The sequence below is a fragment of the Anopheles ziemanni genome, chromosome 2 (assembly GCF_943734765.1).
Source record: "Anopheles ziemanni chromosome 2, idAnoZiCoDA_A2_x.2, whole genome shotgun sequence".
Taxonomy (NCBI): Eukaryota; Metazoa; Arthropoda; class Insecta; order Diptera; family Culicidae; genus Anopheles; species Anopheles ziemanni.
In genome coordinates this window covers 71,951,935-71,974,041 of record NC_080705.1, presented here as the reverse complement: position 1 = coordinate 71,974,041, position 22,107 = coordinate 71,951,935, and the positions used below count along the sequence as shown (strand labels likewise).

General features: G+C 45.0%; 1 protein-coding gene across 1 annotated transcript in view; it reads left to right on the top strand.

Moving 5' to 3' along the window:
- Positions 1-21,848, top strand: part of LOC131294263 (band 7 protein AGAP004871) — a 55,594-nt gene extending 33,746 nt beyond the window's left edge. Inside the window, exons 3-7 of the mRNA XM_058322308.1 lie at positions 18,262-18,371; positions 20,706-20,778; positions 20,951-21,033; positions 21,177-21,436; positions 21,557-21,848. Coding sequence (XP_058178291.1) covers positions 18,262-18,371; positions 20,706-20,778; positions 20,951-21,033; positions 21,177-21,436; positions 21,557-21,848 — 818 coding nt within the window. The remainder of the gene's footprint in view (positions 1-18,261; positions 18,372-20,705; positions 20,779-20,950; positions 21,034-21,176; positions 21,437-21,556) is intronic.
- Positions 21,849-22,107: the final 259 nt, after the last annotated feature.

Genomic DNA, 22,107 nt, shown 5'->3' with positions numbered 1-22,107 from the left:
ACACATACACACACAATAACCGACAGCTCCACGTTCGGAGGGAGGCTCGATTATTCATTTCAGCTTCCCTGACTTTGATTACTGCTCCGGTGCACGGTTCGGTGCAGATCGATTGCCTGCAGTTTGATCTTGGCCTGCAACGTTAGGTTCGCTCGCAACCGACACGTTTGCTTGAAATAAATTATCCTTTAAAGTTTGCTCAATCATGGCCGCCGGGCCGTCACTGCCGACTGCTGCCACTAAACGGTCGCCAGCAGGCGACTGAACTGACCTACTTCAACGCGGGGCAAGCCTAGGAAAAGTCGTCGTCGTCCCGATTGCCGTCGTCCTGACCTTTCGCAAAATCGGTGCTACTCGGGACCTGGCTGGCGACTGCTCCCCGTTTGTGTGCGAGTAATAAATTTGTGCGGAAAATCAGTTTGACTCGCAGACTCCACGGGGCTCGCCCGGTTGGCGACGGTCCAATGTTCCCCGCACGGGCAAGAAGGTCAACCCCGGCGGCACTCGATAGTGATTTATCGCTAAGTAGTTCGGCGCTCTGCGTTCTATCGAGCGACGCTTGGCAATGGTGAAAATATTAACTCCAATGCCAAAATCGGCACCATCACCAGCGCCGTCGCTGCTCGGAGGTCGTGTGATCTTGGCAGGCGGCAAGAAATGTCATCAACGGGGTGAAGAAGAGGGGGGGACGAATCAAATCTCAAACGTCTCTGGTCTAAATTGGGCCGGAAAAGTTTCGCTGCTCGCCTTGGGCCCACCCCGCCTCGTTGGAAACTAATGAGAAAGTGATTCGTAATGCTGTGACAAGGCGCAGCTTTTCAAGCGCGGATTTGTAATGACAGGACCGTTTCTTCCAAGGACTCATCCCAATTCCAATTTGCTCCGTTTTCTCGCCCAATCGTCCATGGCACACAAAAAAATGGGTCCCATTTGTTGGTCGTTAAACTTTGGACAAGCTCTTGTCTTTGGTCGTGGTGATTTTCCTACGCTTGACTTTGGCTAATCGTTCCCTTACCGCTAGCTTGTTGACGTTAGTAGCTGTATGTCTTTGTTCGACAGTTTTTGCCATTCAAAGTTTTTCTTTGCGTCGTAAAAGATAAGTTGATCGAGGCACTGCACAGATATAACATTTCTATGACTTCTTCAATTACCTTGAAAGATTTTAAGTAGAGAAAATTATACGGAACTCTTGATCGATATCATTTCTAGTGTTTCGTATCCTTTTTAACACGTTGACTGCCATGTCACCCAAATGTGGGTGACAGCAAAACTCAGTTCTAAAAAGTTTTTGACCCGATAATAAATGAAAATGCATCATAAAAATTATAGTAATATTTTATATCAATTCTTTGGGAAGCTAAGTTTTTGCTTAGCTTTCAAAAATCATTGGTTTAATAAATGTTATATACAAATTATATTGAAAAAGATTGTTCTAAAAAGTGTTCTAAAAACGTCAACGTGTTAAAACTTGTGTGGTGATGTACACCATGGCCATTTTATTCTTATACACTTTTAACACATATTTTACATACTGATTCGAACTGAATGATTAATTTCAACAAATTAGATGGACATTTTAGCCAAGAGTATATGACCTCCTCGTGTACCTTATTCAAACCCTATAATTTATTTTTGTGATTTTATAATGTCTTGAATGCAGACGAGCAAAAGATATCCACTTTTTCCCTGTGTGATGCCGTAATCTTTCAGATTGTGATGAAATTATGATAGAAGTCGTTCGTGCTGCATGAAACGGCTTTGGAAAACGTTTGGAACTGACAGAAAAGTGGGTGTGTTTTACTCCAAAACGTAGTTATTCATTATAAAAAACCACACAGGCTAAATGCTGTGAAGTTTGAATTTGTATGAGAATATATTTTGCCACGATGTGAAATTTGGATTTACAAACATAGTTAAATTGAGATAATAAGGACTCATTTCAAAAGAACATTTGATGGGAACATTCAAACATTTTTAGGGTTTCTTCCTGTCAAAGGAAGACCTTGACTGTCCTTTTTTAATTTCTGTCTTTCCGATGGCTAGTGTATTTTACACAAATGTACTATCAAACAGCTCCTACGCTCAAGATTTCATGCAGATTGGTAGAACGATCTCTTTCAAAGTTGTTTAACTGTTTCAAGCTTTAAATGAAAGCCATCACTGGTATGATTGTATGGTTTGATAATGCTATATTTATGCATTATTTTAATTGGAACAATAAGTAATGTCCTCTATGAGTAATTTAAATTGCCCCAATAAATGACGTTAGATTTTGAAGAACTAATTTTAGGTCCAGCAGGAAGATGTAGTATCTGCTTCCTGACACCGCACAGCTCTTATCAACCTTTGCGAGTGATAAGCAGAGTTCCAAAACATGCTAGTTTCTTGTGCGCTGGTGCCCCTAGTGAATCATATCGAAGTGTCGATAAGCGTGATAAGCGTGCATCCAATAGACGCCGCACGAATGGCCTGCTTCAGTCAGTCACCAGTCGTTTGTGAGGAAAGAAAGTGAAATCATGGACGACGACGAGACGCCCGCCGTTGTCATCGATAACGGAAGCTACACGATCAAGGCCGGCCTCACCGGAGACGACGATCCGAAGCGCTCGGTACGGACCATCTTGGAGCTGACCGAGCAGGCTGATGGCTCGGTGACGAAGTGCATCGGTGGCCGGTCGGGGTCGCCGGCGGGTCGGGTGATTTACCCCATCGAGCGGGGCGTTCCGACCGACTGGGACGCACTGGAAAGCGTGTGGGAGTACACGCTGCGGGACGTGCTGAAGGTGGCACCCGAAGAGCACAAGATCTTGCTCACCGAAAGGCCGCTGAGTGCGCCGGCGAACCGTGAGAAGGCGGTTCAGATAGTGTTTGAAAAGTTGGGTGCCCCGGCCACGTATCTGTCAATTCAGGCGCTGCTGGCGCTGTACGCGGCGGGTCGGCTGAGTGGGACCGTGGTCGATGTCGGCGAGGGACTGACCAGTATCGTGCCCATCTACAAGAATTCGCCCGTGCGCGAGGCAATCGTGAACCTCGAGCTAGCGGGCAGCGATATGGTGGAGTATCTGGCCGGTGCGTTAGCCTTGACCGACCGGGAGACGGTCCGGGAGGTGCTGCACAAAGTGTGCACTGTCAGTGCGGATCTCGCGAAGGAAGCCACTTCGGTGACGGTTGCGTACAGAGCTCCCGATGGCAGGACCGTCACGGTTGGCAAAGAACGGTTTCTCAGCGGGGAAGCGCTGTTCAACCCCGGGGCGATTGGTCATCGGCAGGACAAAGCACTGCCCGATCTCATCGTGCAGTCTTTGATGAGCTGCAAGGAGAACACCCGAAAGGATTTATTCGCAAACGTCATCCTGGCCGGTGGATCGGTCATGCTCGGCGGGTTCGGCGAGCGGATGCAGACGGAACTAGGTGCCCGGGTTCCTGCGCCACTCCGGTGCAAAGTGATTGCTCCCCAGAATCCCGCACTGTCGGTGTGGGCTGGTGGGTGCTTGTTGGCGCAGAGTCCCATGTTCCAGCATATGTGGATAACGAAGCAGGACTACGAGGAGTTCGGTGCTGGAATCGTGCATCGCAAGTGCAGTTAAACAGTGTTCAAACGGCAGAAGTTCGATAAGTCGTTTGCTAAGTCTATCAGAGTTTATCAAAATACAGTATTTTACAAGCCTAAAATAATCTTAAACGTTTAGTTTGATTGAATTACTAGAGTGTTCTATAACGTCTAAAGCTAGAGAATGGTTGTACCATGATCAATTCAAAGACAGGTCGGGCCAAAGCTATTTTCTTCTCCGTCATTGTTGTGACAGTTGGTTTAAAAAGTGTTTACAAACATACTTGCGCACTTGTGAAAGATTTTCGTGAATTCCTCGCAAAATAGGTACTTGGAAATTCTAGAGCACAGTGTCCATGGTCCGCGGATAGAAACTTCTCTTCTGTGTGAAGTCATGGGATATGGATCCTTTTGGTCGCCATGATTGGGGAAATAAAGTGTGTTGGTTTGCCTCATGCGCAGCCTTCTTTCAGATCATATTCCAGAACGCCTCAATTCCTTGCTCTGTTTGATGAAATATACCAAATTTCAACCAACTGTCAACAATTTTCCAACGGTTTTTGGCTCTTCACATGATATGCGGCCACCTTTTTTCCATTGACCGTGGGTTATACCGTTTTTAGATGAGAACTTAAACCGTCATCTTTGCCCAGTTCACTATCAAAATAGGCTCCGATAGGGTGTTTTACATATAAATTCCGCCCGCTCGTGCTATAACGCAAAGTTCTGCCCAACGGGTTTTGCAGTTATATGTTCATTTTCATGTTTAAATTTACCGTATTATTCAACTTAGAGTAACGAACAACGCGAGTTGCTACTAACCGAGCAAAAAGTAAACAAATCGTCACTTTGACATAAATCCTCTAACAGAGCAAAAAGTAAACAAATCACCACTTTGACAAACAACTTACAGGTTATAACAGAAAGGAGTAAGGCATGCTTGGTTCAGTTTTTGAGGAAAGAATATTTCTGTCAAACGCGATTTGACAGTAAAAGTCTGGGCAAACATGTCATCATCTAATAAGGGTATTAAAAGCTATTTAAACGATTGAAACTTTAATTTATCCTTAACGACTAAATGTTTTCTCTACGTCAAACAAGTATTTGTAAACACTATTACCAAACTAACAACCAACATTTATGTGATTGTTATTTTATTATTTTAATCTTGATTTTTCGTTGCAAAACTGCTTCAAGCTGCTTGCAGCCGATACAGAAAACGGTACAGTGGGTTTGTTTGTTTCTCTCTCTCATTGCATCGCTGTAAAACTCACGTCACAAACGATAACGTTTATCAGCGGCCGAAGAGTGGCAGTAAACGGGCAGATAATTTAATCCCACCGTCGATGATACTTGCGGGTAAAGCCCCGAATGCAAAGCGGTAATCTGTGGAGTGGTTTGCGTTCGAAGATAAAGATTCGTTTTGCGATTGCAGCTCCCGGCAGACCGCTACTTTCGCCAGAACGATCCGAAAATTAGCTGTGAAGCAACGAAATGGTGCTAGAATTTATGGTTTCTTCAATTTAACCGAAGGGAAATAAAATTTTCAAATAAATCGTCACCATCGCCGTTTGGGAGAGGGAAAAGCGTAGGGCGAGGCGGAAAAGCCACGCTAAGCATGGGCGAACATTATTTTACTCCACCAAAATCGAACACACTTCAGAGGGTGTGTTGGTCCCGGGTGAGAAACTCGGGTTGGTGGTGGTGGAAACTGCGGTAAAGCCACATTCGGTGCTTCGACACGCGCATTGCCGTTATCGTTCAATTCAATTAAAAGCCGGACCAGGTCAGGCGGAAGGGAGGCAATTTATTAGCATCGGCACCGTAAAATCCAATCATTTGCGGTCGGTGGAAATCACTTCGTCCAACGGCGGCCATAATGACTCCCTGGTTTCGGAGTTTTTCACTGGTCAAGCCGGGTCACTGGAGCTTGTCGGAGGAAATAAATTTTGGTGACATGAGGCTCTGGCAGGGGGTGGAGGTTTGAGTGCGTCACGAGAGGGAGGGCTAGGCTTTCCCAACCCGGGATGTCCATTGCGCCAGCTCTTGTGCGCCTCTGTGTTTGGACTGACGCAGTTGTCAAGGTGATCGTAATGGATGTGACAGTGTGTACAATCCGGTGGATGCTTCCAGTGTCACGTTATTTGCGCTAGGTATCGCTGTACTAATTCTTCTCGTACACGATTTGGGATTGATAAAAAAGCCTGTTTTCCTCCCGAACGAACCGCTTTTTTTCCTTCAGCTTCCACATCACCTTTATTGCGTTGCCTATCAACAGGAGCCTCGCGGTTCCATCTGGACAGTAGGCATTTGCCACGGAAAGCTGCTCTGAAGAGAAAATCCTCTCCGTGGCAGCGAACATTGATAGAAAAAAAGAACAGAAATCCCGGCATCATTTCCTCTTCGTCCCGAGGTTTTGCAGTGCCGGTTGGTATTGGATTTTTTCCCCATTGTACTTGGCAGAGGAAGAGAGAGAGAGAGATGAAAAACGTGAAGGCCACAATGGCAGATAATGGAAAACGTGACAGGTTTTCATCTTTTTCTGTATACCCTCTGTATCCGCTGAGAGCTCGGCGAAGCTCGTGTCAGTGCGGGAAATTTTCAATGGGAAACGAATACCATTTTCTCTTGGTTCGGGATTTGTCAAAGGTTAGAAATGGAATTCAAATTGAATTTTGCTTTCCGATTCAGTTTTGGATAGCAACATTTTGTGATTTTCTTGCATTGAATTTATGTTTTTAGAAGGATGTAGGAAAAAGAGATTCTTTTTAAGAGTTTTTACAATTATTATGGGACATTCTTTAACTCGATTGAAGTTTTATGTGAAACTCATAAAAATTATTACGAAGGCACCTTGAAGCCTCAACAATATACAAAAATCAATATTTTTCTGCTCATTAAAATGATGACGTTGCTTTCCTGTTCATTTTTATGGTTTCATCTCGTTTAATCAGTGCGCGGCTCAAAAACCTCATCTTCACGTTGACGGCTAACCGAGCTGACGTGCCTCCTAGGTTGGAGCATCCAACGGTGGAAAATTAATCGCACGCTACACGTCACTCCCTAGCGTGATGGAGTTTGATAAATTTTGTTAAATTAAACCCACCAAAGAAAGCGTACTTTGTCAGCCCTAAGTAACGGTGCCTAACGGAACGGAGTGCGGTGCAGCAATGTTGTGCTAAAAAGTATCCCAACATTAACTCCCCATGCCAGTGCAGACGGGCATGCTTTAATTAAATTATTCCCACCAGGCTTCGGGGTACCGCCGCGGTTGACAGGAATGAGGAATTGGGTGGGAAGAAAAGCGGGCACGAGGAACTTGCAACCGGTTCCGTTTTGTCTTCATCAGGAAACGTTCCAACGGGGCTGGACCAACGAGTTTCCACATCTTAGTGCAGTCCAGCACGATGGACGACCACGGGCGAGGTTTGCGAGCCGGTCCGTAATTAATTCGAATCTCCTTAATTACCCCCAATTTGCCAACTTCGAGCGTGTGCGTTTTTCGGGCTACGGTGGGAAGGTTCGAAAGTCAACCGAGCCTTTGCTTGCGGGAACTATTGGAAAACTGTGCGCAGTGACGCAGTCCTTCAGTTCGGAGCCATCAACGACCAGGCGTCTCCATTGACATTGACGGGCTGTAAAACGGAATAGAAATAGTAATATTCTCGCTTTCTATGCTGGCGTAGCGTTTCTAATAATACGGTTGCCATTTTTGTGTCTGATAGATGAGATCCCACAAACCCAAGGCAACGTCAGAAACAGCGAACCGACGCATGGCAATGGTTTCCTCGCTGCTTACGGCACATAAATCACCAAACTTTCACCAATTACATTGTCAAAATTTTAAATTTTCCTCATCAGCAGACAGGAGATTTATCGGCTGCCGTCACGAGCACGGTTTCTCTCGTCGTGGTGGTGTTGGTTTGTGACGTGAAATGGGCTTAGAGAAAAATGAGACCCCCTCCCTGTTCGCTTGAGCGGACGGAGGAATTTCGCACCGAAAGAAACCGGAAACGAAGCTCTACAGCTTTGCTGAATGATGAATGGGAAAGTTCGCATCAATTGTACGGTTCGCGTACAAGGGGTCTATGTGTGTGTGTGTGTGTGTTTGCGAGCTTCGAAAGTGTTCCGGTTTGATGGATCACTCCCATAATCAGGCAAACCGGGGTGAAGGCGATTCCGGCTCGAGGACATTGTGATACTTTCCTCGGTGACATTTGCCGGCAGATTCCGGCTCTTTGTTGGGGGTTGTTCCGGTTCGGTGACGCTCTCGAAGCAAACCGCGTCCCCTGTTTTTTTTTTGTACGCACAGTAGGCCACGGTTGGCTCGAGCCATTCGTGCCGTGCCAATGAATATGTACGATCATGATAACCATCGGTGCTCGTTATACGTCATTTATTGAGCGTTCGCATTCGCTATCCCCCACTCCAAAGCTTTTCACAGTTGATTGGTTGGGAATGGCGTTGTGGCAAAGTACTAGGACACCGGTCTAGGACGTTGCTGCTGGAGTTCTCGACCGAGGGAAAGTGGAAGGTCAGACTAGATATACCGTGCGACTTGCTGGCGACAGTAAATTAATTGCTGTTTTTCCTAGTCCTCCGAGCTTCGATGACCGGCCCCTGCCAGCGTTCTTTGGCGTGTAACTACAATCACACGGTCTAAGTCGAGCATTACAACGGGGCGATGTAAAAGAGTGCTTCTTACATGCCATGGACATTGTTTTTATCGATATTTTTAGCCAACCTTAGCGCCGCGAAAGAGGCAACGGGTAATGATTAGGTGCCATTATGGTTTATCATTCACTACCATTATAACTCAAAACAACGGGGGAGAAAGTGCACGCATACTTGTTTAACGAGTCGTCAGCGAGGACCAAGCCTAATGGTTTCGTAAGCCACTTTTCATGTCCGTTTAATCAGATAGAGTGGAACGAAGAAAACCCATAACTCTATCGTAAACCTGCGCATTACCGCAGCCAATTAACTTTTGATAATTCCATGCGTAGCAACGGCTTGAATGTAGTCGTATCAGTTTTTAACCTGAATGATAGATAAGAGTCTTGCAACTCTTCAAAATTTCAGTTAGGACAGTTCGCAATTGGTTTTAGAGATTGGAGTTGGAAGTGTCTAGAAAGGGGAAAACATTGAGAGGCAAACCAATTGGTAAAGTATCCAAAAAATAACGTTATTTCTTCCCTTGTAGGCTTTTAACACAAACGAGGCTCTTCCCGTTTCAACATTTATTTGTACTCTTACTAATCGAAAATTTACGAAAACTTTTAAATGAAATATTCGGGGAGTCGGAACTCATAGATTGAAGCTGTTTCTTACTCAAATGGTTGGACAAGCATGAAAACGAAACTTGGAAGTGTTGGAATGAGGCAATTTTAAAATCCTTTTATCCTTATTTTAAAACCATCTGTAGTACATATAGGCTTTTAAGGAAAAATTATTAATTTATCTCATTACATTTAGATTAAAGAGGATAATTTTAAGTAAACGTAAATTAACTTTGTTGAGCATATAAATTACTAACATGAAATGCACTACATTTGCTTTTCCATTTGAAACTCATTTGATAAATAAATTTGATAAAAATAAATTATTTTCAATGCAGAGTTTCCATTTTCAGCTTTCTTGTAGAAATAAAAAAAAATATTTTTAGTTTGTGCATTGTAAGTTGGTATTATTTATAAAATGGTAGTGAACGATGGTTTAACTTGTACATGATTTCTAAATTGTTTCCTAAAGAAATCATTCCAAATTCCTAATTTCGAAAATTCTGGCTGTATTGTGTACATAATTTCGTATTTGTATGCAAAAGCACCGCGGTGGCAGTTCGGTCAACGATAATGCCTCACGCGTGCTCTTTATCAGCGTCTCTTCAGGAAATGGCACCGCTTACGTACAATCACATTTCATTTATCATTCAAGAACATTCCGTTTCACACGACCCGATTCCAGGACGGTGGTCCGCAAACCTTAATGCTCTCCATTATCGCGCCGTGTCGATCTAGCGCCATCGCCGAAAGTGTTACCCGTTACTCGGATTTCCGTTGGTACCCGCGTCTCCTGAAGGATCCAATTAGGAAGATATCGCTCTCGGTGCGGGCTCAGAATGCGGGCACCGTACCGGCACTTCTCGGCAAATCTCCCACGAGAATTGTCCTTGGACGGTGATTTTGTGAATCCTATTAATTTCGCTCATCGGCATTACGTTCGGTGACCCTCGTGCCTGGTGGAGCAGGAGGAGGGTTGAAGAGGTTTGGCCTGACGTTTTGTCTTCTGGCCGGCAGGAGTCTACCGAAACGTCCATGTGCCTCGGGTAGATTCTGAATAATCCTGCCAAACGTTAAGACATCGTTTCCGATGATTTCGTGCGCCGAAGGCCCGGCCTTAACCGCAAGGGCTGGGCCGTTACGGTGTGACGACCATCTCGGTGGGTAATATCGTTTTAATTGCGTCTTCATTTGCGTAATCAGTAGCACAGTGGGCCGACTCGGTTTTCGAAAATGTCAAACCACAATCATCATTACGCCTGGGAAGAGTATGGCAAAAGGGCACGGGTGGACGTAGGTGTGTGCGATGGAACTTTGAGGCGGTGGGAAAAACAGCAACTGCTCTCTATGGGTGGCCCTATATCAAACCCCTGCGTAGTGCGTGTGAGCCTTCTTTTTTCTACCCTCCCAAAGGCACGCACGAGGGTCCTTTATTGATGGTGTACAGCAATGGAAATAGGCTCCGTCATGTGCATCAAAAAAGGCCAAAAACGGGTATGGCTGAAGTCAGGCAGATACCCCAAAAGCAACATCAACCTTCGGGCAATTTTAGGAATTTTAGGTTGAGAAGGTTGTGAAAACAATCCTTTCCTCGGAAGGGGTTCCAACTTGCCTCGGATGGAGTCCGGTTTTTGGGAAAATGGACAATTTTACCTAGTTCGCTCCGGAATCCATTAATTTACCAGGATACGTTTGATAAATGGCCAACCATCCGGGCTGGGACCGTTCCGATCGGAACGCGAACCAGATCGCACGCGCACACACGGAACACCATTTATGTTTTGGGCCCGGAAAAAATGTATGAAAAGTGTGCGATCTGTCTCTACCGTCGGAGAGGCCTGGTTCGATGAATCGAAAGATGTTCGATACGGTTCAGTTTTAACGACACTTTTGCAAGGTTCGCTCGGTTGCGTTCCAGTTTGACTGCTTCGTATGGGAGTGTTTTTGAAATAAGAAGGATAAACCAAACAGTTTCGAAAGTGGCTAGAACTATTTTTGATGCATTCCGTGTAGTGACGTGTATCAAAATGCAAGTGATGAAATTTACCTCAAGTGCGTTTCGTTTTCCATCAAAAAAAGGGGGGGCCGAAAATAATCCTCAATCGTTTTGATTGCTTTGCTTAAATAAATATGTAAACTTGAAATACGAATTCCACAATTTATCCATCTAATCGCAGTGACGATAAAAAGGAAGATTGCTGTGAAAAGTGAAACGAATCAACATTTCACCCAACGGCGTGTCGTGCAGATCGTTTTCATTTGAAATATCTGCCCGACGAAAGCGTTCTGGGAAATCAGCTTTGCCCGGCCCCAAAGGATTGTCGGTTTCTGTGGTACATTTTCGCCTGGATTTACGCGTTTCAATTTGCATATGGGAAGCGAAAAGTGGCCGGGAGCGAGCTGTGGTGGTGAATTCGTAGAAGGATATTTCCCAAGAACGGAGGAAAATGGGGCGACGTACGGGGTCACCGAAAAGCGGCGAAAAAGAGGGAAAAGTAACAACAAAAACCTACAAAATATATCGCAGTGTCGCAACGCGTGTGTCCTTTCGCATTTGTTTGGATTTGGTAGATGGAAAATGGGGTGGCTCGGAAGATCCGTTCGTCGCATTTTCCCGACCCATCGGGTCCTTTGTTGTGCCACGTGCGTGTACGGCGGAATTCCGAGAAGCGTCCACAGCTGACGAAAAATGATACACACACCGAAGGCGAAGGACTTTTTCTTTGGCAGTGAACCATGGAGTGGCCACCCTCGGAAAGGGATGGTTTTTCTCGTCGAGGTTTTGCCTGCAGAAGCTTACTCCATGTACTCAGCCAAGTTTATTTCTTCTCCCGCATGCTCTTCGGCGATGGGATTCCTTGGCGTTCGCCTCGCAAAAGCATCCTTTTGTAAATATGCAATGCAATTTATTTACCTACGTTTCGCTTCGTTCCGTTTTACTCTCGAGTACTTTGTCGCACACCCCTACACACACACACACAGACAAGGATAAGTTTTCTGTGGGTTGCCAACGACATGATAATAGTGCACATGATGGTACCATTCCAATCGATGGCAATGCTCGTTATGCGAACGAATGTATGTATCCGTTTGAATGAAGCTCATTTCCGGCAACAAAAGGTGGTGGTCTTTTGTGTCCCGGGTGTAAGCAATATGTATGGAGGGTGGCAAAATCGGGAAAAGGATGACGTCTTCTTAGTTGCCACGGATTGTGCTCCAAATTTGTGTGAAGCGAAATATTTTCACTGGAATGTAAAACACGTCTAAGAAATCGCTTTTTTTTTGGGGAAAGGAGAAAGAATTGTGGGTTATGATTTATCCGAGCGAAAGGGTTTTGCAGACGGATTTTTCCAAGAAAAAAGCAGGTCAAAGTAGAGTACTTGTGTTTTCTTTAGAGGAAAAGAATAAAGAACTCCCTTATAAAAAAACCTCTCGAAAATATAGAGTTCAGAACAAAGAGTACACACTCTCAGGAAACCTCTCATGAAATGCAGCACTCGGTACACATTTTATGTGGCAGTCCAAACCGACACGAAATGGATCCATTTGCAGTTTTGCAGCAAACAAATCTGTGTCTCCGCCCTGCACCGGTGCTGCTCGGTGGAAAGTTTTCTCTCCCAACAAAGAGCCCGATCGAATGGCACAAAGTCTTATGCTGGCAAGCTAGTCGGCTTGCCTGGCGCAAATAAATAAGCCAAATAAACACAACGCTCAACGATTGCACATTGCACCGTCCTGTCTTGGGACAATAAACGGGGTGAAAAGGGGCTTCGTTGTGGTAGGGAAAAAGTGCATCATAATTTTCTGCTCGCGAACATTGCCCCAGCCAGGTTTCCGCGTGGCGATGAAAACGGAAACTCAACAGAGAATGTTGGCATGAAGTATATTTGCGGTTTCACACAAAAAGGTAGTAAAGAGCGGCGAACACGGTGCGGAAGCGTGGGGAATGGGGAAAGTGTTCCGGGAACTTTGGTGGTGAAACGAAGCAGGCCATATTGTGTTAGCCTCAAACGAACATTCGCTCCGATGTGCTCGTTGACAACCGATGTGCGCGTGGGAGAAGCGGAAAATCTAGCGGTATCTGACTTTTGTTTCGCCCGGAGGATTTTCCTTTAATGTCTCAGCAAAAAAGGAGGGAATTTGTACGGTACATGCTTGGAGGGATGTTTCCGCGGGAGACTTCGCGATTTCGGGGGGTTTTTGGAATATTCTAAGCCGCCCGCAGCTAATGGAATACAACGATTGGAAGCATTTCGCGGTTTGGTATTCGAAGGAAATATGCCTTCTGTCGGAGATCTGAAGAAAACTCGCAAGAAATCTGCTCCATTTAACAAGCTTAAAGATGGCGCGTGATATGATTAAATCAGAATCATAATCAGCTGGGATACATAACCGATGGGATATTAATATTAAGCTACTTTGCTCTTGCGGTGCGGTTTTTGTAAGTCATTTGTTTTCTTTGGAAAATATGTAAACCAGACATTCCATGTTTCAGTCCTATGCTTTGATGATGGTTCTGAGTTTTGTCAACGTTTATTGGAGTCTCTAGCATCAAACGGACCGAAAAATTCCATCCTTCTACATTTTTCTATTATTTTCCATGTTTTTGTTCCACCTTGAGGCCGACACTCAAACACAAAAACTCAATCTATCATCTACACTCCAGTGCTAAAACATCGGATTTCCATCATTTCCAAATCATTTTCATCGTTTCCAAATCTGATTCCCTCACCCTCGCTCGAACCCAACCAAGGCGAGTAAGCCAACCATCTGATAATCCGCTGCGTAATCATCCTATTCGAACCTTGCGTCTAAATTACGATCAACCAAATTCAGCAATAAAGACTAACTCATCTTTCCATGTTCTGCATACCGTTTTTGTTTTTTAGATGTTAAAATGAAAAACACACTGTTGCTCTACGGTAAGTGGTGACAGCCGTCGGCGGAGTGGTTCGGTCAGGAGGGCTCCCCCGGCTCCGGTAGAGAGAAGGAGAGGTGTAGTGGCGGCGTGTAGTGTGGTAGAGTGTCGGACGGCAGGACGATCGATCACAATGTGTGGTACAAATTTTCCGATTTTCCAACTTTCTTCCATTCTTTCTTCTTTCTTTCTCTCTCTCTATTTCTCTCTCTCTCTCTCCATATCTCCCGCTCCCGTTCGCCGTTCACATGCAACGTGGTCGTTGGATATTCTTTGTCTCGCGCTGTGCCCTTATATTGTGTGGTGTCTGTCTGTGTGTGTGTGTGTGTTTCTGCATGGATCGGTTTAACTAAATGATACTGTATGACATTAATCCAACTCCATCATCACATCACGCGACCATCAATTACACACGGCCAAACACTCGTCCGCATCCGTCCGTCCGTCCGTCCGTCCAATCGACCCCGGGGAGAGGCGCGTCTATCGATTGGCCACGTCAAATTGTACGCCCTTGAAAATCGACCAACTGCACTGTACAAAAAAAAAAAAAAAACAAAACCAAAACCAAAACCCAAACAATGCAAACCCACAGGAAGTACGTAGAAGTCTTTTCTAATCGAAGTTTCTAGTAGACACGTTTACCCATAGCGTTTGATTACATCCACTCTTCTCGTTCTCGTTTCTTCTTCGATATGTCCCCTGCATAACCGTTCCGTCCCTAAGTGTTTTGCTCCCCGTTTTAAGCCCCCCCCCCCCCCACCCCTCTTCCCAAGCATTTTGTGTCGCCCCTGCGGAGGGCGATTGCGCCATATGTCAGCACCACCGTAGTTTCCGAATATACTCACGAATAATTGATCTCGTAGCTCGTGCATGTCAACTACAATGTGAAGGTTTCTTTCCTCCTTTAATTTGCGGTGTCACGGAGGAAAATATGTTTGCTCAATTGTTGCTCAGGGTGAAGTGGCCGGTTCGTCGAACCACTGAGTCACCGCTCGTACCGCTCCACGATGGAACCAATTTGTCCATTTTCCCGTGCATATTACATCGAGTATTGTCCTGATTTTCAATTTCTGATTTCCATGGCAATAGTTGCATGACAGTAGAAATATAGTTCAGTTATAATTTGTAGACGTCGAACGGGTTTCATCAGCAAACGGTTTTGAACCGGTTGAACCGATGCCGATGAGAAACGTTTGAGTGTTAGATACCTTTTTCAAAATTATATTTATATTGATTTACTCATATTGTGTGCTAACGAGCGTTTAACATTGATCTCTGATATCGGCGCGATATCATTTCGTTTTAAGTGTGTCACCTTTTCTTCCAAATTCTAAGTGTCTTTGAAGCACCAAGTTTTCTTTCGGATCTCTAATAAAGATGAAGCTCTATGTTGAAGTTGAAATTGCAACGCATTTAACTAAAACAATTTTTATAAATTTGTTTTGTATTTTACGGACTATTGAATTTACATTGATTAGTATTCGATTTCAGAACATTATTCCTCTAATTGGTAGTTATTGTTGCAATAATAAAAAAAAATGTCATATAAAGAAACCGAATCTAAATTTACTCTATTGACAGTTAAATCTGAATGCTAAATAATAAAAAAGAAAAGTTAAAATAAATTTAAATTTATTATCTACAATACTTTTTTTTCCAAAATAAATCATAATTGTTACCAATTGGTTTGCTTTTTCAGATAACTAATCCTACATTCGTAAGTTTGAGTATTTTTTATTGCAAAAGGACAGCCGAGGGTTGAAAAGTATAATATTCCTATCCGCTGGAACGAAACGTTCAATTTTGTCAAGTCTGTTGTCGATGGTTTAAAATGTTTATGGTGCCAGGAAGCAGTCAAGGTGCGCCGTACTGCCGAACAATTGTCAATAAACCCTGTTATTTAATAGTCAAAACTCCCCAAGGTACCCAGAGCCGGTTGTAAATGGCTCGTGCCGTAAGTTAATTGCAGCTTTTAAAGCTGTACCGAAGCGAGGGCCAAACATTATCAAATAAACTTGTGGTTATGAGCCCGACCTATTCCGTCTTTTCGACGGAACAATTTAGTCAAGTCGATGCACCATTAGGGCGCCATTCGCCACCAGGCTCAATTATGTGAATTTTATGAAAATTTACGGCATAATCTCATTCTCCCCGGATAGAGCCGGGTGGCAGAGGACGACGGGGAGCGGCCAGAGATGATACCGTTGGCTTTCCGCACAATGTTTGAATCCTTGGACCAAACGATTCGTGAAAAAATGTGCCTCGATTCGTGCACGATGGCAGATAGGGATGAAATACGTAAAAAGACAAACACGAGGGAAAAAAAAGAAACACAAACCCCGTATTTCATTTGGCTTTTGGATGAAATATTTTTCCTCTCATCGGGACTATGTTCGCTATAAAACGGAACGGAACGTAACGGTTTTGGGCGGGAGCTTTGGCGCGCCGGAATCTAAGGACATTTCATTTTTAGCATTTCATCTTCGTCCGTTCGGCCTAACCTTGACTAAACAAGGCGGCCGCTTTGAAGTGCGCCCTTTTGTGTCTCTCGGTAGATTTGAATTGTGTCTCTTCTTCTGGCTTTCCCGTTTGCGGTTTGTCGCGTTAATCTCGAAAATTCATTTACGTAGCAAACCGTATCGCAATCTTCGCGATGACAAACGGTCGATACTGTTTGCTTTGGCCATCAATTGCGAATAGCCTTTGCGAGAGTGTGAAGGGGGAGGGTGGGAGGGGTGTCTAAACCTACCCGAACACCTCCCACCTCTGCGAACCCCGTACCACAACCTGAGTGTCGCTTTGTGGAACGCGACAAACTTTGGTTTACTTTGGAAATTAATTTCTGTTTATCTTTTTGGCAGCTTTTCTACGTTTTGGACATTAACGTCGAAATGGTTATGTTTCGGCCTCGGTCGGGAAACCGGGGAGGTGGGGGCGGAAAAGCCGTTTGCAGAAGTTTGCCTGCGCGCATCGGCGCTAGCAAACGCTGTAGTATAACTGCTGTGTCTGTCCAAACAAACGATGTTTTGTTGTTCTATCGGTTGACAGTTAAGAGGCAGGAAAACATTGGAAAAAGTGTGAGTAGATAGAGAGAGATAAAAATAGCCTAAAGGCAAGAGGGAGGAAAAAAAGGTATGAACATAAATTTACTTTTACTCTCGCAACAACAGCGATAGAAGGAAACTTTTTACAGCCTAGTCAAACACAAAATGGATTAGAAAATGGAATATCAAACCCTAAGTCGGTTGATTTACTTCCGCAAAGTGTGAAAAGAATAAAAGGTTTCGTGGAGCAGAGAATTATGGCTTTTGCAAAACGATCAAGTGAGGCTGGTTGTTACCATCGATGGTCACATTTTCGTTTGCACTTCTCACCGAAAGCTAACCAACCCTACAACACGGCATCCACATTAATTGGAAACGCATTTCGGTTGAAAGTTTTCCTAGCGACAGTTGGTAAACTGGCGGCAGCATAAAAATCCATTTAACCAGCAATTGCCAGTCAAGCAATGCTCCCGAATGGATGGACCTGCCTGCCTGCTCGTGTTTTTGAAAGCTATTTAATTACTAATTAAATTTTATGCCAAGCGGTTTCGGCTGGCTTTGGGAGCGTTACTCGGAGCGAGACCAATTTGGTGATGGTAATTGACTCGCGAGGAAAAAAGGAAAAAACAGTGTTTGCCTAAAATGCGCCTGCACGAGGTTCTGGGAAATCGTTGGAATTAATTAAGGTTCACTTAGAATTCGGAAAGCGATTACTTGTTTTTTGGGCTGCGCTGAAAATGGAATAATAAATATGAGTGTTTTTTTGGTTGTAAATAAATTGTTCAATCAATATGAATTGAAAAATGAATAGATAATTACAGTATATAACAATAACAAGTGAGTTTCTAGATAAAAATTTACTTTAGGAATGGAAGCTTTTGTGGATAAGTACGATTGCACATTAGAAATGTAAGAAGCGTAATAAATCTTATCCGTGCACATGTAAATATGAGTCATCTCTACAACGCAATCTAGAAAACCCCTTTTTATACTGATTGTCATTTTGCGCAACATGTTACGCCTGGCGTAATCTAATGTAAAACACTTGTCCCACAAGAGCTCGCCTGCGTAGAGTCGTAAAGATCGGGTGCGAGCCATCACTTCTTAGCAATTACCCGGCTGGAATAGCTGAGCGACGAAAAACTTGTCGTTCTCGAGCTCGAACTGGCCCAGCCAACCCGGGCGGAAAGGGTACTCAGGAACTTCTAGCAGTGCGGCCCGACCGAAGCCCTTGGCGAACGTGGCGGAAAATCTAATAAAAGTTTTTCACTTTGCCACCCAACCACGGCCCCGACCGCCGGCCCCCGATCGACGATGGTTTCTTATGCTTTTTATGCCATTTCTTAAACTCTTTCTTTGCATCGGCCCCGTTTTTGCATCACCACTAAGAACCCTCGAAAAAGCCCACAACCTACAGGAGGACGCGATCCAGCCAGCCCCGACTAACGCTTTCCCTGTGCTCTTTTCTAGCCGAGGATGACACGAACGGCGAAGCGTCGACCTGTGGCCGCATCCTGATATTTCTGTCCTGGGTGCTCGTCGTCCTGACGATGCCGTTCAGCCTGCTCGTCTGCTTCAAGGTAAGGGGGAGGGAGACAACGGTCGACCCGCCCGAAAGTTTTCCCGCCAGCCCTTCTGGCGGAAGGGTACAATTTAAATTTGGATCTTATTTTGGGCTCCGAAAAACACCACACGCTTTGCATATCTCTCACACCCTGGCGAGCACACACACACACTCTAATTTCACACCGACAGGGACACACTCATATCACGCGCACGATCGACCGAACCCTCGAACGCGGGAACAGAGCAGGCAAAATTGCTCCCAATTGAGAACTGCCAACCATTCTATACCCACACGCGGCTCGGAAAACCTTTTCGCGTTGGCAAAGGCTGGTGGCAGACTGACTAAATGAAGTGTGAACTTAAATAAAGTGACGAACGATGTGAATATATGAAAATGCCGGCGTGGCCGGAACGGAACGCCGCTGTGCTGCGCACAATGCTCCGCGTCTCCCGTACTCCCTGAAAGGAAGCGGAAGGAAGGAAGGAAGGAAGGAAAGCGAAGGCGAAGATAACAGCGAATGCTTTATGAGCGCGGATACTTCACGCGCGTATAATGTGGTTTTTGTCGGGGCCGCCCGGGAAAATGCTCGATGGAAAAAGTTGGGTTTTCCCATTGTGTGAGTGTGCCTGCCAGCTTTTCTGATGGAAATGTTCGGCGCCCACTGGGCCCAGCAACCCACCGGAAGGTTGTTTGTGCAACAGATTTATTGACTGGAGATGGATGATTTGCGATGGGTTGGGAAACAAATGGGGATGAATTGTTTTGTACGTCTGGGCATAGAAGAAATTTGGTAGAACAAGAACAATAGACTTCTTTCCATAGCTTTCAGAGCTGTTTTTGTTGTATAAATTATTCAAAACAGGCTAGAATTTGGAAAGCATCTGTGATTATTGTAAAATATATCACACGACCATAAGAATTTGACAGCACAAGGCGCTTACGCACAATGTTTTTAAACTATAGAACCTGTTGAGTTTTATTAATTCAACTTATCAGCAGGCATTTAGATTAGTATTTAATTGTTTATAAAAGGTTTTGTAGTTTGGCACAACTCGATGCTTAATTAACATAATTAATAGCAAACAAATTTTTATTTCCGTCTGCGGGTAACTTCAACAATTTATCGACCATTTAGAGGCCAAATTCTTTTCTACTGTTGTTTACTCTTACACTGTTTTCAGGGCCAATTCGTCGGCATCAAGCTGCTCTTTGTTGGTAGTATGCAGTCAATTGCACGCGCACGGTTTTTGTTTGGTTTCGTTAGGAAGCACTTTGGGTTTGTTAAGTTTAACTTTGCCATTATCGGTAGCAACATTGGCGCGACAACAACGCGACATTTTCTCGTCGCGTCAATGTTGCTACCGAAAATGGCAAAGTTAAACTTAATAAGCCCAAACTGGTTCCTAACGATGCCAAACAAAAACCTTGCGCGTGCAATTCACTGCCTACTACCAACAAAGAGCAGCTTGATGCCGACGAATTGGCCCTGAAAACAGTGTATCACTGCTATGGATTTGAATTCTTTCGCTGTAAATAAATCATACACTGATATAACATTTCATAGGTTTAGACATTTTTATATGTTTCCATTTATTTTTTGATTTATTTCTGCTAGACAAAAACATAGTATCCTTTAATTCTTTCAAATTCTCAATTTTAACATTGTTTAAAGTCAAATGCATATACAAGGTACATAAGTAAACTAAATATAGGTATGTTATCGACAGCTAGTTAGTTATCAGGTTTTATTTTTCGAAAGGTAGGTCGTGTGATTTTAAAAAAGTATGCAACATTGTTCACTCCAACGGAAAAACTCATTTTGCGTATCGGAACCTTCATGTTTCAATAACTACGCAACAAGCTTAAATGTCTTTTCGAAATAAATCAATCGAATTGATTTGATTTACTTTCGTCGTAATGTTGATGTTCATTTCCTGAGTCAACTTCTTCGATGCCTGCAGAAGACGTGCAAATTAATTGGACTTCTCTGACGGCGGTAGCATTTCCCTTTTTGAACGCGGGCCACAAAATTGACAGGCTTTATATTTGAAAGGCCATACTTTTAAGACGCCGGCCGTCGACCGAAAGGTTGTTGTTTGGTTGTTCTCACCAATTAATTGTCCATTTACCCTCGTATCGTGTGTCACGAACCTCAAGAAAAGTAAACAGCAGTCCCAATTAGGAAAAATAGCCCTCGGAAACGTCCGAGAAAAGGAAGAAACAAAATAAAACACAATCATTGAAATGTCGGTGCCATTAAATCATTGACGTCGGGCTGGGGTGTGGAAGTAGAACAAGTACGGCGCCATGTTTTACCACAACGTGTGTCTTCGTTTTTTTCCCGCAGGTCGTGCAGGAGTACGAACGAGCTGTCATATTCCGCCTCGGGCGGCTGATGCAAGGAGGCGCTAAAGGACCAGGTAAATTAGCCGGAACCATTTGGCGGGTTCCTTCCACCCGTCTTATGTTCCCCGCGGTGCAACCTTTAACTTAAGGTGTCGTTCCGTGTCGGGGCAAGTTGGGCGGTATTTAGCATACTAATTGATTCACCGTTTAATTTGTCTTCCCGTGCCTCGTTTGTGTCCCTTGCAGGTATCTTCTTCATCCTGCCGTGCATCGATGCGTACGCACGTGTTGATTTGCGTACGAGAACGTACGACGTGCCGCCGCAGGAGGTAAGTGTTGCGACTGTTCCGGTTATCCAACTGCCTGCTGGGGAGGGGTTTTTCCCACGATGCAACAACCAAATCGCGGCTTTCCGGTGATTCTAATCGGGTGTTTATCGTTTCACGCCCCCGCGTTATTCTTTTCCGAAAAGGTCCTAACCAAGGACAGCGTCACCGTGTCGGTGGATGCCGTCGTGTACTACCGTGTCTCGAACGCCACCGTGTCGATTGCGAACGTCGAGAATGCGCACCACTCGACACGCCTGCTGGCCCAGACGACGCTCCGCAACACGATGGGCACCCGGCACCTGCACGAAATCCTCAGCGAGCGGATGACAATCTCGGGCAGCATGCAGCTTTCGCTGGACGAGGCGACCGAGGCGTGGGGCATCAAGGTCGAGCGCGTCGAGATGTAAGTATGCCCCTGGACTTTAGGACCCTCTAGGACCCGGGCTCTGGGGCCGGGAGTTGATCAATGTGTGTCGCCTTTTTCTTCTATCTTTCCTTCACACCTTCCAACACTGAAACGCAGCAAGGACGTGCGTCTGCCAGTGCAGCTGCAGCGTGCGATGGCAGCGGAGGCAGAGGCTGCCCGAGAGGCTCGTGCCAAGGTAATTGCGGCCGAGGGTGAGCAGAAGGCCTCGCGAGCCCTGCGCGAAGCTTCGGAAGTGATCGGTGACTCACCGGCCGCCCTGCAGCTACGCTACCTCCAGACGCTGAACACGATCTCGGCGGAGAAGAACTCGACCATCGTATTCCCGCTCCCGATCGACATCCTCACGTACTTCATGAAGTCCAAGGAGGCGTTCCAGGCGAACCAATAGGCCCGCGAGTAAGGTGCGCCCTGCCGTTTGCCCACCTTACTCTCTCTTTCTCTCGTCGCGCTGGCCCCCCGCCGGTCCGGCCGGCCGCCATTTCCGCGCCGAACTGGCCGAAGTAAACGACACCCAGCATCCCGATCGTTGGTCACCACATTGATATGATCTAAATGACAATTCTATCGAACTTAAGTGCATTATTTTAAATAACTTCTCGAGTGTATAACAATCACTAAATGTTTTCTACCTAGTTTTCTTCTCAACT